General features: G+C 46.2%; 1 protein-coding gene across 1 annotated transcript in view; it reads left to right on the top strand.

Moving 5' to 3' along the window:
• Flt1 (fms related receptor tyrosine kinase 1) overlaps positions 1–22,045 on the top strand; it is a 157,655-nt gene that overhangs the window by 48,045 nt on the left and 87,565 nt on the right. The window contains exons 9-11 of the mRNA XM_087902626.1: positions 58–227; positions 1,309–1,468; positions 18,342–18,456. Of these exons, the coding sequence (XP_087758752.1) occupies positions 58–227; positions 1,309–1,468; positions 18,342–18,456 (445 nt within the window). The remainder of the gene's footprint in view (positions 1–57; positions 228–1,308; positions 1,469–18,341; positions 18,457–22,045) is intronic.

The raw sequence follows: 22,045 nt of genomic DNA, 5'->3' as shown, positions 1-22,045 counted from the left end.
TCAAAGTGACACCATAAAGTCAACGAAGTGACTCACCCACCATGCCGTTAACCACAGGTTGAAAGATGGCTCGCCCGCCACGGAGAAGTCGGCTCGCTATTCGGTGCACGGTTATTCGCTAGTTATCAAAGATGTGACGACTGAGGACGCAGGGGACTATACAATCCTGCTGGGCATAAAGCAGTCAAACCTCTTTAAAAACCTCACTGCCACCCTGATTGTAAATGGTAGGTTTAATTTTGTGTTGCCTTTGGGTTTTATGATGATTATTGACAATTTGTGAGCTCGAAAGTCAGTATAAACCGTCAAAGGAAACGAACTTTAAAAATATTTGGTTCTGAGTTTATTTTATTTTATAAAATGAGTGTTGTGCCTGCATTGGTGGAGACAAGTGTGTGTAGCACGTGCATACCTGGTATCGGAGGTCAGAAAAGGATGTCAAATCCCCTAGGACTGGAGTTGCAGATGGATGTGAGCCACCTTGCTTGGAACCGATCCGGGGCCTTCCGCAAGAGTAGCCAGTGCTCTTTACTCTCTAGCCCCACATAAATTTTTTTTATCCTTTTTTTTTTTTTGGTTTTTTTTTTTCAAGACAGGGTTTCTCTGTAGCTTTGGTGCCTTTCCTGGAACTAGCTCTTGTAGACCAGGCTGGCCTCGAACTCACAGAGATCCGCCTGCCTTTGCCTCCCGAGTGCTGGGATTAAAGGTGTGGGCTACCACTGCCTGGCAAATTTTTTTTGTTCTTAAACCATTTCTAATGGTTGGGATGAAGCTCAATAGTAGAGTACTTGCCTAGTAAGTACAAAGCCCTGGGTTCCAGCCCCAGTACCACAGAAAAACAAAGGAGAAAACAGACTTCTGCCTCCATCATAACTACTTCATCTCTTCTGGTTCCGTTGGTTGGTTGGTTGGTTGGTTGGTTGGTTGGTTGGTTGGTTGGTTTTTTGAGACAGGGTTTCTCCGTGTAGCCCTGGCTGTGCTGGAACTCACTCTGTAAACCAGGCTGGCCTCTTACAGAGATCTGCCTGCCTCTGCCTCCTGAGTGCTGAAATTAGAGCTATACGCCACCACACTCAGCTATTACTTCTTGTTTTCTTTCCTCCTGCAGGCAAGGCGGCTTTTCCTTATCACCATCACGTGCTCATACTGTGCGATCAAAAGGCGTTTTTATGCACACTATGAGCATTTATGTGGTGGTGTTTCCCTGACATCAAAACCAACAGGACTGGTCTCTCATGTGGGACTCAGGAGGAAATCCTTGGCTCTGCCCTTGACGTCTCTCTGCTTCTTTCTCCTCCCCGTCTCCAGTGAAACCTCAGATCTATGAGAAGTCCGTGTCGTCCTACCCGAGCCCGGCTCTCTACGCGCTGGGCAGCAGACAGGTCCTCACTTGTACCGTGTATGGAATCCCTCAGCCTACAGTCGAGTGGCTCTGGCACCCCTGTCACCACAATCGCTCCAAAGACAGGTAGGGACGGTTAACTTCTTGAGTAGTGTTCAAAGATTCTTTAACTAGATTCTTTAACGGCCACAACCAGAAGTCCCCCGACGTGCACTGAATTTGGGGCAGAGGCTATCCCTGTATTTAAGTGGGTAGACAACAGCTTCTCGTGGAAGACACCCTAGCCTTGGCTCACAGGAAGGATCGCTCTTTGCTCAAGTGTACGGGAATGTGGGACAGAACCAACCTACTGGGAATGTTATGTGCCGTGGCTACAGCTTGCACGTGCCTTTTCCCAGCTGAGTAGCACTGCCCAGGCCTCTCCCACTGTGTCAGTTACCCCAGTCTTCCCATTCTTCATTTTCTCTTCATTAGCTGGAGTCCAAGGTCTGCCCAACACATATACGGCTACTGTTTGCTATTTCGGGCGTGGCTCATGCTTTTCCATCTGTCTGAATTTTGCTTCCACCCATTGTCTGTCTCCTAAGAAGTTGGTTTTCATCAAGCCCTAAGGCTCAGCTCTTATGTGACCTCCTCTTGTGACTCTTCTGGACTGCCTCGTTCCAGCTTGTTTCTCCCTCTGTGGTATGTGCACTCTTGCTCACATGCCCATCGTCCGTGTGTCAGTCCACATGCCCAGGTTTGTCTGTCTTCTGTCAGCTAACTGCAACCACCCAGCGGATAGCCAGTAACTGCCACACAATGAATGCATCCCGACCCTCTGGCAGCTACACAGCACTTCCTTGCATCCTGTCTGCAACTGAGCCCTGTTTGTTTTCGTTCCCTGTTTGTTTTCGTTCCCTGTTTGTTTAGTCTATAGAGAGATGATACCTGTGGTAACCAGAAATACAGGAACAGAATGGACAAGTGCAGCAGGGAGAAGTTACCCAGGAGTTAGCATTATGCCCATCTATTCGCCTTGTTGCTTTTAACCCTACCTGGAAGGTGTCAGGGACGGTAGCGGCTAAACCAAAGCCGGCAAGCTTCCAAGCAAGCTTGACAGAATGCAAGTGAGGGACAATTCTGTGAGGACTCGGGTTCTCTAAGAGGTTCCTGCAGTTGTGACTTCATCTGTGGGTCTTGATCCCCGGTTTAGGACACAGTAGGAGGGCAATGGAAAGTTACTGGTGAATCCTGGGATTCATGCAAAGCAGCTATTTCCACAGAAGTCTGAGTTTTCATTTGAGAGTCATTTTCTAAGAATAAAAATAGAAGTTGCAAAATATTTTGGATTTACGAACATTTCGTTGAGACCATAGGAGACCTACAGAGATTTTTCTGTTATTTTTCTGGTTTGAGTTAGGCATCAATCCCCACTCAGTGGGTCCGTCTGTTTCAAGAGTTGATGCTTGTACTAGCGTGCAAACAAATGAAATAGTAAAAACTAGTCACTCAGGATAAAAGTTTAGAAATACATTTTTATGAAATAGCATAGCCTTTTATATATATATTTAAATTTTTGTTTCGATAACAGCAAATCCAAAATTTCAACGTTAGTCTTACTAAATTGTAACAGTAATTACATTAGAAAAACTCAGTTATTAGGGATAAGACACCATACTATGAGTCTAGGGTTGAATGGCACTAATGAAATATGACTGGGGAGGTAGGGGCTCAGGTGAACACAGTAAGCGTCACCTCCCTTTTCAGTCCCTCTGTGTGGGGTCTTTTTCCCTTCTGTGGAAGATGCTCAGCGAGTCCAGGAAAGATGCCTTATGACTTTTGAAGAAAAATCACTTCAAGACTCAGAAACACTGCCTTAAATGTTTGTTGACTCTTTGAATTATTCTGCTAAAGTCACCTTATTATTTTTTAAGTTTAATTTGATAATACACAAGCTAGATCAACATGGAAGATTTGACTCTTTGCCATGTAGTTCTTTTTTTATTTTAGATAAAATATGTGACAATATGCACACATGTAAGCAGCTTTTGTTCTTCGGTTGGAGGGTACTGACCAAGTACCTCGGTGAGGCTTGGTGCTCAGTGGCTAAGTGAGGCATATTCGGAGTCACCAATGAGACTTTGACACACTGAAAATAACAGAACACTGAGTTACACTGGGTTGGAGGGGGAAAAGCTAGATTGATACCCAAATGAAGCCAGCTGTCATTACTAAAAATTTACAGTGTTTTCGTGTAAACATGTTTTATGAGCTTTGATACATTTGTAGATAGGAACTTTCATTGGTGACATGACTCGGGATGTTCTGTTACACTTATTTTACGTTACATCCTTGAATGGTAGTTTTTATCCATGATCTTCAATTATAAATATGCCTAACATTGTGGAATTATTTTATATATAATAATTATATATGTGCAGAATAATCATTAGTGCTTAAATTTGAAACCCTTATTCAAGGGCATATCTACACATGGCCGCAGTGTCCCAACATTATTAGTTGGTTTTCCAGGACCAGTCACTTAATATACCCAAGTTAATACCAAAGAGCGATTCAGAGCACTCAAATTTCAGTGTTTTCTAAAGTCTGGCAAATACTTTAAAAATTCGGAAATGCAATGAGCTAGAAATTTCTTAAAAGTATGTGGCAAAATGCTTTATGCAAATGAGCCTTGTTTCAGCTGAGTAATACTGTGGTTTGTGTTTCCTCTGTCATTCATTCTTGTAAAGCATTAGTAAGAAGGCCTGGTGCGCTATTACACAGTAGGATAACTATAAATAGCAATTATATGTTCTATAACTCAGAAAGCTTTGTGAAACGAAACTCAATGTTCTTGTCTCAATAACACACACACGAAAGATAAGTGTTTGAGCTATGTTTAACCTGATTTAAACGCGCTGCTATTTATATGTGTATGGAAGTTTCACACAGCACCCCATTTTATGTCTAGTTTATCGGATTCTATGCATCGGCTTAGAAACAGCATTAAGAATAAAGTGAGGGCATTATTTCCATTTGTCTAACTAGTGAGCAAGAAGTGGTAATTGTAATGACCCCATGCCTCGTTCCTATGTGTTTGTACAGCAAGGTGTCAGAGAAGGAGACACTTTCTTGTGCATGTTTAGTTGAAATGAAATAAATTGTCAGTGCTGAGTGAAGAGGGTTTGGGGACTCACTTTCTTTATCTTCCATAACCAATAGAGGTTTCTAGATCCTTGCTACCCTTTTCCCTGTTAGCCTAGCATCCACCTACACGGGAGTAGTAAATGTTGAATGCCCTTCACACGTCATCTGTTAGCATGACTGAATGTGCTTCACAGGCAGAGGAAACATGTCTGGGAAGGTCCACAGTGCCAGGCTTACAAGCATGTTGAGGACCACATTTCTCGGAGACCCATGCACTTGTAAGGAACCACGAGGAAAAAAGCTTGCCCGCATCAGGGTGAATTTCACAACATGAGAAATGCTAATGGCTACTTCTGAAAAGTGAATCGAGAGGACGGAAGGTCAAGTGCAGTTCCGTTGTACTTTAAAAATAGAAATCTAGTAAGTCTGGGGGAAACAAGCGGAGCAGGGGAAGAAAAATTAAGGAACAAGGAAGAGTTAAATAAAAGTAAAAGGAGGAGCAGAGAGGCGGGCTGGAAAGGGGATGCTGCTCCCCACTGAGTGGTCATCCTCTTTATCCTTTCCCACCCTGGCAGGAAGTGGTTCTGCCTTGCCTGGCAAGGATGATAAGGCTGGGGTGGAACAAAACAGACTGTCCCTGTAGCCTATACTCAATTCCTGAAATACACTTGGCCCTTGATTTTAAAAAATAAAATAGGATTAAGCCTCCTGGGCCAGGTGATAATCTTTTATTTATTTTTTAATTTTTTTAAATGTACGTGTACGAGTGTTTATCTTCTTATATGTATGTGCACCATGTGCATGCAGTACCTGTGGAGGCCCAAAGATGGCGTCATATCCTATGGGACTGGAGTTACAGATGGTTGTGAGCCATTATGTGTGTGCTGGGAACTGAACCCAGGTCTTCTGTAAGAACAGCGAGTGCTCTTAATTGTTGATGGCAAACTCCCCATGGGCTTTGCCTCAACGCTAGTGCACTCACGTGGGAAGGGAGATGCAGAGAAGACTGTGCCGGGCAAAGAAGCTGGTCTCTACCTTGACAAGTGACAGACTGACAACAAGCAATCTCTCCCTGAGGACTTGGGGTTTCCAAGAGAGGATGAAGAGAGGCGTTCGGGCGTTGTCTATTTGTGCTCCTGGCTGTTTGGTCTGTTTTCTCAGGAAGAATCTAGATGTTCAAAGACTGCTTTTGTTTGTGAGTGTCTCAATGCCAAGGAGACTTTCTGGTAACTGACAAATGGATGTTTGAGCTTATTTCACCCGATGGCATGAGACAGGGAGAGGGCTTTAGTTGGGTCACTCTTGCTGACATTTCCTGCCAGCCTAGGCTATCTCTCCCACTAGTAGCCAGAGCAACATGGTCATTTTAAGTGTGTTTTCTCCTTTAAAAAAAAAAAAAAACTCAAGTTTGATTTTAAAGTGTGTCTGGGTTTTTACTATCGGGCACAAGCCACTTTAATTCTTTCTCCCCATCTGTCATAGTTTATGTCAGCTAAGCACACCTGGAAAGGGGGAATCTCAGCTGATTGGTTGCCTCTATCAGGTTGGTCTGTGGGCATGACTAGGAGATATTTTCTTCATTACTGATTGATACTGTGGGCGGTGCCATCCCTAGGCAGGTGGGCCTGGGCTCTATAACAAAGGTAGTTGAGCAAGCCAGAGGCAGCATTCCTCTGTGGTCTCTGCTTCAGTTCCTGCCTAGAGTTCCTACCTTGGCTTCCCTGAATGCTGGACTATGACTTGTATGCCAGATAAACCCTTCTTTCTCCTGCCCACAAGCTGCTTCTGGTCAGTATTTTATCATAGCAATAAGGAAGCAAACTAGGACACCATCTGATGGTCACAGCTTTAAATTCAGAGTAAGGAATAGCGCTGATCCTTTATAATAGCTACAGTCACACAGCGTGCGGAGTTGGCCTCTGTAGTAGAGGAAACGTTAGCACTGACTTCTTTGCAGAAACGTCATTTTCAAGCATCAACTGTGCTAGCCATGCAGGTGCACACCTCTAATCTCAGCACTTGGGAGGCTGAGGCAGGTGCATCTCTGTGAGTTCGAAGCTAGCCTGTATAGTAGATTCCAGTCCAGCCAGGCCTATATGATAAGATCTTGTTTTTTAAAAAAAAAAGGCAGTGATAGCCAATGGAATGTTTTAGGAATTGCATTAGTATTATCTGTATCACAGAGACTGATTTTATGCATCATCAGCGTTCAACCCAAATGTATAATGTCAACCATCTCATACATTAACATGTAGTAGCTGCTGGTCATGTTAAACAGCATTTGGCATCTGATCGTGCAGGATCCAGCTTATTTGGTGGTTGCTTACGGGACATATGTGTGTACCTGCAAAATATCTCTCGTGTACTATTGTGGAACTAGAGAGCTGGCAGTCAAGGAAATGGGTTCTATTCTCGGCACCGCCCCTGACCTCTGTGGGACCCTGGCCAGTGAGTTAATCTAAGCAGCTTCCGTCTTTCAGTGACAGTTCCTAGCCTCCCCTTTCCTCTCATTCCCGGGAATGGAGGAGCTCAATGAAAAAAAGAAATCACTTTAACTTACACGTTCTCCTTCTAGAAAGTCATGAAGCAGCATCATCCCAGCTGAGGTGCTTGGATGTTGTTTATGAATTATGAATTAACTTGACCCAGTAACTGAAGATTAATGACACATGAACAACATTTTAACTGATGAAAGCAGGGTGCTTATTAGGTAATATTCTGCCAAATACAATGTAATTTTTAACACAAATAATTACCAAATATTAAAAAAAAAAAGACAGGGAGCCAGGCAGAGGTGGCACACACCTTTAATCCCAGTACTCGGGAGGCAGAGGCAGGTGCATATCTGTGAGTTCGAAGCCAGCCTAGTCTGTAGAGCAAGCTCCAGGACAGGCTCCAAAGCTACACAAAGAAACCCTGTCTTAAAAACTGAAAGAAAGGAAGGAAGGAAGGAAGGAAGGAAGGAAGGAAGGAAGGAAGGAAGGAAAAAAAAACAGACAGAGAGAGAGAGAGAGAGAGAGAGAGAGAGAGAGAGAGAGAGAACAAAGAAGGCTGGGCTGGTAATATGCAATGGTAGAACACTTGCCTAGGGTATCTGAAACCCTAAATTCTACCTCTAGCAACAGAAAGAGAGTGTATCAATGTGAAGCCATCCTCCACCATTGATGTCAACCCACATCTTCACTGGTGTTAGCCTGGACCATCTCTGGCAGTCACGGTCCAGCAGAGGCATTGCCTCTATCCACCTGGCTCTAAAATTTTCCCTGCTTCGTTTGCTCTTTTTCCCATGAGCCCCCTCAGGATGGAAAAGACAGCACTAAAGTCTCAACTTGTGGAAGGCTGCGGAGGTAGAGTCATCTTTATAACTTCCTTAGCTATATTGGTGGGTTTTCTAAGAAAATTCAATTGATCTGTGATGGATTCTGAAGTCACCGTTTCTAAAACCCTTAAATAGGTTACATATGGAGTCTAAACTAGTTGTATATTTTAGAAGGCAAGTAGAAAATAATATTCCCTTCCACTCAACAACACTTTGAAATCTCATTTCTGATTTGAGGGTGCACGTTTGGGGCCAGCTCCCTGGTTCAGGACTAAGTGTGGTGTGCCCTTGCTCCTGTGGGAGGAGGGGTGGCCTACAAAATCAGGGGAAGATGAGTCACTGAGAAGGGCTGTCCTAATTGCATTTCTCTATTGTTTCTATTTGCAAATCAGCAAGCAGAGCAAGCCTGGATCATTAGGGATGTGCCAGGGATAGCTCATGCTGGAGAACCCTAGTTTGGGCATCAGTGGGGTATGCAGAATGAGCAAGACACAAACGAAACAATTGTTACTGGTAGTTAATTAGAAATGTCCTCAAGGACCCGGATGAATCGACGGCTGGCAAGAACGTCTATTATTTTTACACTGTCGCCACTCGAGGTCCTCTCTTCTGCTTTCTTTCTTCAGGAGAGTTTTCATAACGAAGTTGGAAGAGTGCACATGCCCCAAGGGGCAAGATGTAGGTCAGATGTCTGAGGGGAGTGGTCATTTAAGAAGCCTGTATCTATAAATATGATCGTTTCCCTCCTGTTTTAATATCTACCACATTCTTCTTAAAGGAACTGAACTTTTGCACCCAAGTGTCTGACGTCCTCTCTTTGCCGAGTGTGTCTGGTTTTCAGGCTCGAATCTGACATACTGTGGGGAATTTTAACTGGCCACAAACAAGACCCAGAGCCCCAAAGAAGGCTTAAGAAGACTGCCTGCCCAGAGCACTGTAGCAGGACATTTGAGGGCAGACCAAGCTGAGTAAAACTGGCTATCTTAGACTGGAAACTTTTATCACTAGCCAGGATTGATTGTTCACTTACTAATGAGATGCTTCTTGCGTTCTCTGGGATAATTGTGGAATGAGGAAGCACATACTGCCCAATGTCCAGACAACAGCCCTTATTAATATTTCATACACAGCCTTGAGAACAGACGCACTACTTCATCTTCCAGACAAATGCCCCTTTCCACTTGCCCATGCTTGATAAAATTTCCCTCTTTTCCCACTCTTCATACTGCGGCAGTGAGCCCAACAAGTGATTGCTTCTAATGAATTAACTGTCTCCTATAATTGCTATCAAACATTTCATTACGTCTTTTAAATTAAGCCAGAAGGCCGTGTCCTAGGACGTCTTTGCCGGATGGGTTTTATTGTGGTCTCTCCAGCGGGGGTCGATATAGTTTCCCAGGATTCGTGGTAGCAAATGACAGTGACCCACAATTTAAGAAAATGTCTCACCAAGATGGGCAGAGCAATGGCTTTCGGGTTATCCTTGGCCATAGAGAGACTTTTAAATATGGGGTGAGCATCTTTATTGTGAGTCTAGTCCGACTCAAGACCCTTAGCTGGTGGACAGAGGCTGCACTGTAGACCCGTGCTTGGGTGAGAATGCTTTAGTTCTGTAACGGTTGACCTGGTGGATTTGTTTGTTGACATACGGACTTTGGGAAGCAGTTTTAATATAACTCAGTGCCCCTTTAGCACAAAAACAGAGCCTGGTGAGCGGAGATGGGAGCTGTGTAGCCCCGGTGCTACCCGATAGTGCACACCTACTCCGAGTCCTTGCTTCTTCATACTCCCTAGAGATGGCCCACAAGGCAGTGGTCTACTGAGTTGTAGTAGATCCTGTAAGTTTGAGGGTGTGTCCCTCTGGTGTCAAAAACTCTGCCCATCTCTTTTTACGTACAATTCTCTCTCGCCCACATGGACATTCCCTCTGAAAGTTTGGATTTCTCTTAGTTTGCCACGAGGAGCCCGAAGCTCAGTGTTTGTTTCTCAGGTATTTTCAGATTATAGACTAAAAGGAAAGGCATGTGAGCCAGTGTGAGCAGTAGGTCTGAGTGAAATGAAGCTCGGCGGAATAGTGAGGCAAAGAGTTAATGAATCTACCTGTTTTCTCCTTTCCCCTCACGACCATGACCACCTGGGGTGCTCTCACCATGAGTGGCAATTGATCTCTGGTAGAAAATTCCATCCGCTCATTTACTGTCTAGGATGAATGTTCTGGGCTAAGATTCGGCCAGCGCTCAGCAGCCTCCCCCCCCGCCCCCCCCCCCCCCCCGCCACCATGTCCACCCTAGGACTGCATCGTCTCCATGGCCCGTGTTTATTATCAGGCCAAACAAAATGGGTCAGTGGTGGGTGCTAATGGCTAGTATAGTAGAGCAAGGCCCTATGCATGACGAGTAGGTCGTGGAATATCAGACGGAAAGGGACAGTGACAAGCAGGTGTGACTGAGGTCTAGTTAGAGAGGACACACCTGAAAGGTAATTTGTCTGGCTCCAGGAAGAAAATAAAAGGCACCGTAGGAAAGGCAAGCTTTGATGCAACCTGAAAGTTTGGGAGTGGAGTTGTCAATCACTCTACGTCACTCCCCTGGCCAGTGCCTAGGAAGTTCTGCTGTCTGCTGACCAGAAGTCCCCCTTGTCACTTCCTACAGATGGCCTTTTACGGACGAATTACTAATGCTCACATATAGCGTGTGACATAGGCCGTGAATCCCTGAGAAGGCCTTCCATGTCTGAGAACCAAGACTGTGAAATTGCAGAGGTGAACATTATCCATGATCCCTCTGTCTGAGGCTATTTTCCTGGCCCCATCGCTGGGAGGGATGCCAGACGGTCACCTGGTGCTGCCTTCTTGACGCTCTGCCTTTCCGAGTGTGGACAAGCCCTCGGCCAAAGAGAAGAACAAAAAGTAGATAGAGCTGATTTCCAGCTCCATCATTGACAATAGCCACTAGAGAACATGAGGCTTAGAATTCCATTTCAACCGTCTCTATAGATAGCAGTAATTAAGCCCTTCTCAAGAGGGTGTGGCAAACTCCATGTGTCATAACCTCGTATTATCTCATCTGATTATCCCAGGACTGCTGTGGGGCAGAGATTTTGTCATCACTAGTTTTCAACTCAGGCCCAAGGTTCAAGGACCTGGTGAGGAAACGGTTCTGGTGAGACGTACCAGGAACAGATGCCAGCGAGTGGCGTCTGGTATGCCAGGAGGAGGCAACTGAAAGCGTGTCTCTTCCAGCACGGGTTTCTCTAAAATTAAAATGACAACCATCAAATAAGTAATTCTGGTCAAACACCGGTATACTTTAAGAAGCCCGGGTTGTGATATCAGGAGCCCGTTGTCCAAGGTGTTAGGATGCAGGAAGGCAATATGGCGTACAGCTCAAGAACATAAGCTGTGCTACCCACCGCCGTCCCCCAGCTGTGGAATCCTCATCCCTCTGAGTCTGGGTTTCCATGGAGTCAGCACTGACATAGGAAGGTTGAGGGAGGTTAAGAGGGATGATGGACATGATGCCCTCGATCCCATGGTTGCCATGGTGCATGTGCTGAGCTTCTTTGGTGGGCATTGCCTGGATTGTTTAGGGTACCCTCTAGCAGCTCACTGTAAACCCACACCCCCTCCCAGAGATGTCAAACACACCGAGACCCTGTACAGACTGACCATCAACCATCTCGCAAGATGACCCCTGCTGTTATCCAGATGTCCTCCCAAGAAGCATGTTTTTGTCTTGGAGCAGGTCTTAGACAACTTATTCCGAAGAAACCGACAGAAACAACATGTAGCCTCGGTTATTTAGGAAGTTAGAGGAATTACAGCCGTTATGTCTACTGTTGCCCGTTCTTCTTCAGCTATGAAATGCCCACCGACTCTGGTCCTGGGGAGCCCTCAGTAGTTCCCGACTCTTGGCATTTTGCTTGTGTGTTCTCCAGTGTATTCTGCCGTTTTCCCATAAATGTGACTTGACTCTTTGCTAGACACAGCCACCCTTCCATAATGGCAGGAAGCAAAAACCGTGTGCTTCTTTCAGGAGACATGGAGGGGAATGTGCATGAGGGGAAAAAAAAAAGGAATCTTAATTAAAACGGTGCCAGTAACTAATGACTTCTGCCAGTACCTCTGCCACCCTAGGAGGCTGGAAAAGAGCACCAGTGATCCACTTCCTGTTTCTCACTAGACCAGAGGATGCCTCTTTCGTACATCAGCATCCCTGTCTGTATTGAGGCTAACCAGGAATATCACTTTGTCAGGCACTGATTCGGCCAAGCTGACTTTATCCGGGTTCCCCATCAGATCCTGTCGTCACTAATGTTTGTCACTGTGAGTGGACGGTCACTGCTGGTGTGACATAGCGACGACTTTAAGAGGTGGTTTGAGGTCATTGGATGGTCACTAGAGCCCCTCTTTTCAACCCATTTGAGGTCAGTGACCTATGGCAATTTGGTGCCTGATGAGTGTAGGCCCACATCCAGATAGGCCATCCTGTCAGGATTCAGTCTCCTCCCTGGGCCAGTGGGAAGTGGGCTCAGAGTGATGAGTGAGACAATGTTTCTGCCGCTAGGTAGCTCTCAGTGCAGCCAGATGAGAAGTGATATTCCCAGCCTGCTTCCTGTGTGCCAGGCGTGATTCTAGCCCATTGTCTAAGTTAACTCATTCAGTAGTATTGTGATACTTGCCAATGTCAAATGGGATTGTCTTTAAGTTCTTTCTGTTTGCTTTTCAATACCTGTAATAAAACTATTGAGCCGTTGGTAGCATGGAATTGGTTCACTGCAGTTTGCAAGGCAAAGCACATATTCATTGCCACAGGGGGGGTTCAGATGAAGTATGACTTTTCTGTGACCACCATTCCCATAGAACAGACACCTGCTGCCTGAGGGAGCGAGCGAAAGGCCATCCCATCCTCCATCCCTGGGCTAAGCCATGGTTCTGTGCCCTGCTGTGAGCAAGCAAGCTGTCTCCTTTCTGCATGAACGAACCACAGCCGGGTGGTGATAGTGCACACCTTTAATCCCAGCACTCAGGAGACAGAGGCAGGTGGATCTCTGTGAGTCTGAGGCCAGAGCAAGTTCCAGGACAGGCTCTAAAGTTACACAGAGAAACCCTGTCTTGGGAGGGGAGGGGGAAAGAAGAAACTGCAATGTTAGTCTGATGTGCTCTCCTCATTACCCACTTACGTGTCCTTCCTGAGTGCGTTAAAGGATATTATTGGTAGCCACTCCTAACATTTCCTTAGAGATTTCTTTATTAAAATCGCCCTTCCTTGGCTGGCTTAACAGTCCTTCACTGAGAGGGGAAAAAAAATGAATGGACAAAATAGATGTTTTTCTTGAGGTTTCTATCTGGGTGCAATACTTTTGGCCTCCCGGTCCACCCAGGTTGTTGGGCTGAGGAACCCTGATCCTGGTATAGACTCTGGACGACCCTGGAAGTGGGGGATGGAAGCTGTCGGAGCTCACACGATAAGCTGGGTGCAGAAGCTAGCACGAGGAAGCTGGGCAGAGTCTATAAGACAGACTCGAGTCTGAATGGACCGTGGGGCCTCTAGAGCAGGGAGCCTGGCAAGCCAAGGCACTCAGGGAAAAGCTCTTATCTCAACAGGGTGGCCCGGGACTCTGGATCCCCTCCACCATTGTCCAAGGAGCTGACCCAAAGCTTACCTACAGTCCCCAAAACTCTCTTCAGTGCCCTACCCACTCATTGAGACAAGAAGTAATTTTCAGTATGACCTCCAAAGCATCACAAGGTCTCTCAATAAAGTCAGCCCTCCAGTGTCCCCTTGGCCTGACCCCATGACCACCCTGAAGGCCCAGGCGCTCTTCCTGAGCAAAGGGAGCAGGAACCATTTTGTCTAAACACACCTTCCAGCCCCACGCCTCTTCTGCCAGCATCCTCTCCACAGATTATTTCATTTGTTTTGAGAGACTGTGAGGAGGGGGGAGAGTGTTGGCAGAGCCTGTCAATCTGTTGCCTCAGCCGCGCTATCTCCAGTGTTTTGACACAACACCCACGGTAGCAGTGAGATGTTTATATCAGGCCCTCTCCTGCAGGACACCCTCCATAATGGCGACCTCTACCAGCCTGGCTCTGGGTGTGCCTTCTGGCCCGCCTCCAAGCAGGTTTTCTTTTCCTTTCTGGTTTTTGCTTTGTTTTGCTCTAAAGACATCTTGCAGCTTCAGTTTTCTCTTGGTTGCTTCACTGCCCTTTTGCTCCCTAGCTTGAAATGCTCCTGGGTTTTGCAGAGTCTAGCTATGGTCAGCATGAGCAGTGACATCCCATCAGAATTCAACAGATGAACACCGAGAGCTCATCCCCGTCCCCATGGTTCACTATCTGGAACAGAATCAAAGAAAGAGGAAGAATATTTGATTTGGCGGCTTTGTAGAACTTTCTAGAGTCTTGGTTTTTCTTCCTTGATGAAGTTTTAAATATATATTTGATATACTTGGGCAATGATTCAGGCTTACTGTAGGCATTCGGTAGGTGTTGGGGCAGTTAGCTCAGCACTGCCTCCTCTATTTCTGCCGCGGGGATGTTCTCTAAAGTACCGGGAGTCATATTAAAACAGGTGAACTCCTGTCAGCCTCGCTCAGCCCTGAGATTGTCACCCATCTTCTCCAATCAGAGGATCGCTTCACGGGGGCTGAAGCCCGCCCAGCCCCTCCTTTTTGATTCCACCAGATGCAAGGGAAGAACAGACCCAAGGTTTAGATGCGAAGGAAAGGCAGGAGGCCTGAGGAAACCTGAAACTCAAAACTGTTCTACACCGGCATGAAAGCAGATGCCACCGGGGCTCTGCATACTTGTGACAATCAGAGTCACGGGAAGGGACTTGGCTGCAGGGGCTGTGCCGTTTGTCAGCTCAGCAAGAGCAATATAGAAGGTGAAATTACACGCGCTGAGATGAGACATGTTTATTAAAAACCTAAAAAGAACTGACTAGATTATGGGGGGGTCGGCCTTAAAAAGGGCAAAACTCCCCCAATGTCATCATAGTACTGATAAAGAGCGGAAGTATTCTTGATATACACGCAGAGGCCTTGGGGGCCTGCGGAGGTGGCTCAGCTGTAAAGGTGCCTGCCACCCAGATCTAATCACCGAGTTCAATCCCCGGAACCCACTTATAAAAGTGGAAGGAAAGGATATACTCTGGGGCTGTCCTCCAGCCTCCAGATGTGCTCTGTGGCCTGTGCACTTGTGCAAACTCACACACGCAATAATAAGTAAGTAAAGGAATGGATAAATAAATAAACTTAATTCTTCGAAAAAGTCCTAAAGTCCAGTGACTTCTTGTTACGTGAGTCTGTGGGTGTCATAGTGCCCGGGGTGGAAGGGTTAAGTGTGATCCTCGGAAATGTGCCAGAAGGGAAAACAGGTTCTGCTGGCAGCCGTGTGGTTTGGGATAGGAGCTTGGCCTGGCATTGCTGTTCCCTGTGCGCCAAACCTGCCTCCTGTTTGGAGTTATAAAAGAGCCAGGAGGCAACAGGGCAAACCCATTCCCACAAAGAAACCAGTCTGAAACACAAGGTCTCTGGTGGCTGCAGAGAGGGCAGTGGTCCCCACTGTGTGTCAAGAGAAGAACTTTGGAACTAAGAACTTTGAGCAGTCCCACTTTGAGTTAGACAGACTGGTGGGCAGGGCCCGGCTCCGTGAGTTGTTGGTACCTAACTGGCCGACTTCTTTTAATTTATTTATACCGGTCTTTGGTTCTAACAAAGTTGTTCAGCCCCAGAACAGTGGACAGAGATGACACGAACCCACGCTTGCCCCCAGAATTATTTTCCTTTCGTTGGTTATAAATACCTCTGCCCCATTGTGGTTGACACGCTGTATGCAAATAGAGGCAGGAGCCCTGGTGCTCCTTAGGGAAGGACCAGGGTTGGAGTGTTGCAGGGGACAGAGCGAAGTTGGTGACAGTGGCCTTGTCCAGAATAGCGCATGGGAGCTTTCTTATCTCTCTCTGGCAGGAGCGGCTGTGGGCTTCCTGTGGGAAACCAGGGGCAAGCTCTGCTTTCCTCTTGTTGTTCGGCTTCCGCCTCCCTCAAGACTGTTCCCAGCACCGTGGTTATCTTTGTGTCTTCAAACGTGGCACAATCTACTTCCTCAAGAGCTTGATGTATTCTTAAGACTTAGGCTAGTGCCCCTCCCCCCACCCCCAGTCTCTTTTCAAGTGGTGTTATAGAGGCAGGTCCTCAATGACATTCTATTTTTATGGTTCAATGACAAAGAGGGGAAAATAATAGCCCCTAAATTAGAAAAGAGCCACAGAACCTGTCCTTTTCATTCGGAGGACCTGGCAAGCAAATGGAGTCTACAATTTCCACAGTAAGGTTTGATTGAGCCTTGGCAAATGCCCTTCGAGGCGAGGATGGCAGTGGGGGAAGGGGCTCGGAGGCCAGTGGCCCCAAGTGAGCCGAGCCGACTGTATTTCCCTTGGGAAATGACTAGGTTTGCTTTACTCAAACATACTTCTTTGCATTTCCTGAAGATGAAGTGTAACATGTTGTAAGATCTTTGAGGAAGCCTCCCTCATCCTTTCCAATGCTTTGAGGGGCAAAATAAAGTACCCGAAGCTTTCTCTTCCGGTCAGGGGAGAACTTGAGTGAGTGCGCATGCGCAGGTCTCACCCAGCGCTTAGGCGTGGGTACACAGATTGCACATGCTCCTGGACATATTGAGGCTGTGGCGAGGGTGGACTGGCAGTAGCAGTTCGTGATACCAGTGCCGCAGCCTAAAATTCAGAATGTTGATCATGAAAACAGGGAAAGCGGCATTTATATCATCCTCTCGGGACTCTATTGTTATAAGGCTTCTAATAGAAGTTGGTTCTGTTTCGTTACACTAATCAATAAGAACAAAAGAAAATGTTCACTTCTGTTACCTGACAATTATCAAAAATAGCAGAAAACTCCTAAGCACCCTAAGGAAGGATCAGTCCTTGTTCCTTTTGATTTTAAACCTTTTCATTTACCTATAAGGTAGTTTTGGTGGCGGTGGGAATTGAACTTTGGGAGAGGTCTGACATATGGACCAGGTACAGACATTCAATTCTTGAATCTAGTTATAAAGGTGACATTGTGGTTGTAATAGAAGATGCGTAATATCCTTTAGCAATCCCCACGGAAGCATGTATGTCTAAGAAAACTGGACTGTAGGAGGCAGGGGCATAGCTCAGTGGTAGAACAGTCATGTAGCCTGAGGCCAGGATCCCATTCCTAGGAACACACACACACACACACACACACACACACACACACACACACACACCTGGGCGAATAATCAGCGTATCCACGTCTGCAGGTCAGGAGCAGGTGAGTACAGACCAGGAGCCTACTCTGGGTCATGGGGAGAACTAAGCCAGCAGACATCATCCTGGAGACAGGTTCCAGCTCAAGGCCCCTGGAGGATCTCCTGCCTGCTCCAGTCCTCTCTCCTTCCCCCTTATTCTACTCTCCCATGTTTAGTTCATGTGAGCAATCACTCGCTCCTTCTGGAACCGGTTTTAAACTCCTCCTCATTTGAGAATCTCCAGGTTCCTGTCTGAGTCATGTTCAGATTGTGTCCAGCAAGCTTTCTGCTCACCGAAAGCTCTAGAGTCGAAGACAATGAAATGTCTGGAGACATGACGTAGCAGTTAAGAGCACTGGCTGATTTTGCAGAGGACCTGGGTTCAATTCCCAGCACCCATAACCATCCACAAGTCCAGTTCCAGGGATCTGATGCCTTGCCTTCTTCTGACCTCCACAGATGTGTGTGTGCGCGCGTGTGTGCGCGCGCGCACATCCGCACACATGTTGCACAGACACAAGCAGACGAAACACCCAACCACATAAACTAAAAATAAGTAATAAATCAATCTTATTTTAAAAATTAAAAGAGCGAGAGGCCATAGGCTTTAAGAACCCATGCTGCTACCACTTTTCTTTGATAATCAAACACTTGAAGCCCAAGAAGTTAGGACCTTGCTGTGATTAGACCAAACTTGGAGAGAAGTTAATTAAATTCAAAATGACTCCAAGATGTTTGTTTCCATGGACACTTACTTAGCTCTGGGAGGCAAAAAAAGATGGCTTAACTAAATATTATGACTTAAAGCCACCCTGCATAGATGTGAAATGCCATCAGTTTCTCAGGGTTTCCATTTATTAATAAACGGCCCTACCACCCCCACCATCACTGCCACCACCACCACCACCACCACAGCGCCACCCCATCCCTACCACCACAGCAGCACCCTATCCTCCCCCACACATGTTTGGATGCTACTTCCACCCACTAGGAACTAATCAAAATCCAGACATTAAATGTCCTAACTGATCTGTTTTCTTTTCTGTCTAGATCAGGACAGGTGTTTGCTAGCAAGCTGCTGGAGCATCTCCCTATTAGGTAGACACCGTTGCTGTTTTCAGCCCCTAACTCTGAGCAGAGGACGAGGAAGGGTCTCACAGAGTTTGCAGCTTTCTCCCTGCAGACTTTCCCACGGTCTCTGTCTCACTTGTCCTTGCATACCCTCTGGCAGTGCGGTGATGACGTCCTCTTCTTCACAGGTATGACTTCTGTGCCGAGAGTGAAGAGTCCTTGATCCTGGGTCCTGACAGCAACGTGGGAAACAGAATTGAGAGCATCACTCAGCGTATGATGGTCATAGAAGGAACCAACAAGGTACTGTTTGCTTGAAACGCGTTTTGGGTTAGTCTCAGAACATGTTCTTGGTTCTAGGTTTATTAGACCCAGTAGTTCAAAAGTTCAAAGTTCGGAGAGAAAAAGAATCTCTTAGGTGTGCTTTCATGAGACCATACATTAAAATTATTCAAGTTGCTATATTTCCCTGACTGAACTCTTCAGACTTCTGACTCTCCTTCCCCCCCCTTTTCCCCCATGCATGTATGCCTATGTTTGTGTGTATGTGCCATGTGTGTACAATACCCTCAGAGACCAGACGAAGGTGCCAGACTTCCCTGAAGCCAGAGGTACAGGCGGTTGTGAGCGTCCTCTCTCATTCTCCCATGTGGGTACCGGGTATGGTAGCTGAACTTGGATCTTGGGCATAAATAATACATGCCCTTAACCACTGAGCTATCCCTCCAACCTGGAGAACCCAATCTTAATGAACACCAGGCTAATGCACATTAGTGGCTCCCCATCCCAACTACACATTCAAACCTTTGTCAGTTGCCCTTCCAGTCACATCTTTGGGGTGGGACCTGTACTCCACCCAAGTGCTGGGATTAATGCCACACACTGCCAGGTGATTCTGGCCTACAACCGTGCCTGGGTCCTGCTGGTGTACACACAGTGGAATCCTCATAAAGAAAACTGGTACCCAAAATTCAACATTTCTGTCTCTCAAAATATTATATCTGCCAGGTGAAGTCTAGGCTGGGTGTGCAAACACACACCATCTGTCAAGGTCCCCAGACTAACCGGGTCCACTGTGGATTTCTCCTCTTCCACTTTTGCGCCCGTCATTTTCTGTTTTCCCCGCTGAGCCTGGAAAAGAGTGCCCTGTGAGTCAGAAAGGCCCAGTGGACTGCAGGTCAAGGAGCTTTCTCCCAGGTAGGGAAAGAGGGGCTTAGAAACCAGCTGCTGTCGGGCCTGGGGCTAGCAATGCTTTACAAAGCAAACCACATGATGCCTGACCAGCATCTATTTATACATGCTTGTCTTGTCTGTAGTAGAGACTGTCTCTAGAAATCCCACTGTCTCTTCAAGGAGGATTATACTCAAAATATCCATTTACTCTGCTGTGTCCTTGAACTAGAGGAGAAAAAGCAGATACGTCATTTCCTATATAGGATTCAAAAACAATAAATTCTGCATTCTTCTTTTCTCTTTTTAAAGACTTACTGTTTTTTATCTATGTGTATTTGGGTTTTGTCTACATGTGTGTATGTGTACCACATGCATGCAATGCCTGTGGAGGCCAGAGGAGGGTGCTGGATTCCCAGAAACTGGAGTTTCTGATGGTTGTGAGCCGCTGTGTAGGTGCTAGGAGCTGAGCTTGAATCCTCTGCAAGAACAAAGTCAAGAACCACTGAGCCATGACTCCAGCTCCCCCAGCTCCTATTCTTTTCTCTTTTCTTTTCTTCCCTTTCTTTCTTCCTTCCTTCTTTCCTTTCCTTTTTTTTTCTTTTTTTAAGACGGTGTTATTCTAGCCCTAGCTAGCCTGAAACAAACTCACAGAGATCCACCTGTCTCTGCCTCCTGAGTGTTGGGATTAACAGCACGCACCACAGCAGTCAGCCTTGCATTTTTCAGTATCGAAACCTTTCTGAAGATGCTATATCCAGCATCCATTTTTGGCAATAAGGTTTACCCTATTTTAAACATGGGTAGCCCAAAGCCATGCAGCATAAAAGGGCAAAGAAATTCAAACCAAAGTCTCCTGATTCAGAACTCTGCTCTCTCATGGTCAACTAAGGCAAAACAAAACAATTAACGAGTCCATTTGTGCGGCAGCGTTTGGCAGGCACTGGCTGAGGATTTGGGCATGGTCTGTAGAGCTGTAGCAGCAGCTGGTGCGGTTTTTCCCTAATGCCGCCGTAGACGGAAGCTAGGAATTTCCGTGGTGTCTAGCCCTCGGTGAGAGACTGCCATGCATTAGTTGGATGAGCGGGATTTCTGTAACCTGGAATGTTAGATTTGAGGAGAAACTGTTCACTCACCCTAGAGAGCAAATTAGCACTGCCACAAAGTCCTCGTCGATTTTCCAGGTGACATCACTGGTATCGGTCATCTGTTGCTTCTCCCTGGCCACACAGGCGGATCTGTGGAGAGAGTTTATGAGCATGGTTTCAGGGGGCTTCTTAGTTGGTTTTCTTCCCACAAAAAAGAAAAAAGACAGCGAGCAGTAAAATGGAACTGGATAAAACTGGTTGAGATTCCTGACAGGTGTGGACTCATCTATATAATGAACTCCATATTTAATGTCTGTTTATAAAGAACCTTGTGAGAGCAAACGAAAATCTTGGCTGAGATTTAAAAAAAAAAAAAAAGAGTCTACCCCAATTTTCCACTCGGGCTGGAAATAAGTGTATTGTCCTGTAGTGTGGTTAAGCTAAAAGATTTCCAATGTGAGCTTCTGGGCACAGTGGCATTTGTACCACCTGGCCCGCGTTCAGGAGGCGCAGGGTCAAACGCCTCCTCTTCCCATCTGTATAGCAAACACGTCCACATCGCTCAACTCCTCCAAAGCAATGGAGTTAGTGGCGGTTACCCACCCTAACATCTTGTGGTGAAGATGAAGTGCTCCAGGGAAGAGACCCTCTACCCGTAGGACTTTGACACAATGGCTGTCACACAGACTGCTGTCACATATAGTGAAGACTATCTATTCAAGATCAAATGTTTTCATTATAAAACTTTTAAAGTTCTTTGTAAAGGAAGTGGGAATAAACGCAGTGCGCAGATCCTTAAGGTGCTGGTGGATGCCAGGGAATAGCCAATCTCATGCTCTGGGTTGAGGAGAAGTTACTGCTTAGTTTTAGCATCAAATTATTAATATGTGTGTGTTGGGGAGAAAATGTTATCTTTTATTTGACAGTTACAAGCATAGTTTTACTGTTTCTAAATTGCATGGAATGGCCTTTTTTCTTTTTCTTTTGGTTTTTTGAGACAGGGTTTCTCTGTGTAACAGCCCCGGCTGTCCTGGAACTCACTTTGTAGACCAACCTGGCCTTGAACTCACAGAGATCCATCTACCTGTGCCTCCAGGGTACTGGGATTAAACGTGTGCGCCACCATGTCCAACCTTGCATGAACTGTTCTTTACAGTTTAGAACTTTTTGCTCCTTTGGTACAGTTTGAAGTACATTAAAGCCCCACAGTGATTCCTCATTCACAGTCACACCACAGCTTTGTCCAGCAATGCTCCTCTGTGAACTGGTGTGGGCTGGGAAGCTTTCACTCTGGGAGCCCTGGAGGCAGGGGTAGAGGGGGTGGGGGAGTCTCTGGGGGTTTTGTTATTTAAGTCAGTGAAGGGCATAGAGGGAAATAAAATTCCAAAATTCCATTTCCTTGCTGGTGAGCTTTGGCCCACATCTGAAAGTGGCTAAGAGCAAGCATTGAATTTTCCTGTTGTTGAAATGAATTGCCAGGTCTGGAGGTTTGTGAGTCTAACATCAGAAGTGTGTAGACCCCTGTGTTGATCTTGTAAGGCTGGAGAATGGGCATAGCCCAACTGCATTGCTATGGACTTGTGTGAGGGTACAGAAGGAAGTGTGCAGATATCCTGAGGTCCCATGGCATGCAG

This window comes from Myodes glareolus, chromosome 2, assembly GCF_982192425.1.
Source record: "Myodes glareolus chromosome 2, mMyoGla1.1, whole genome shotgun sequence".
Classification (NCBI taxonomy): Eukaryota; Metazoa; Chordata; class Mammalia; order Rodentia; family Cricetidae; genus Myodes; species Myodes glareolus.
Note: the sequence above shows the minus strand (reverse complement) of the source record. Positions and strands in the feature narration are given on the sequence as shown.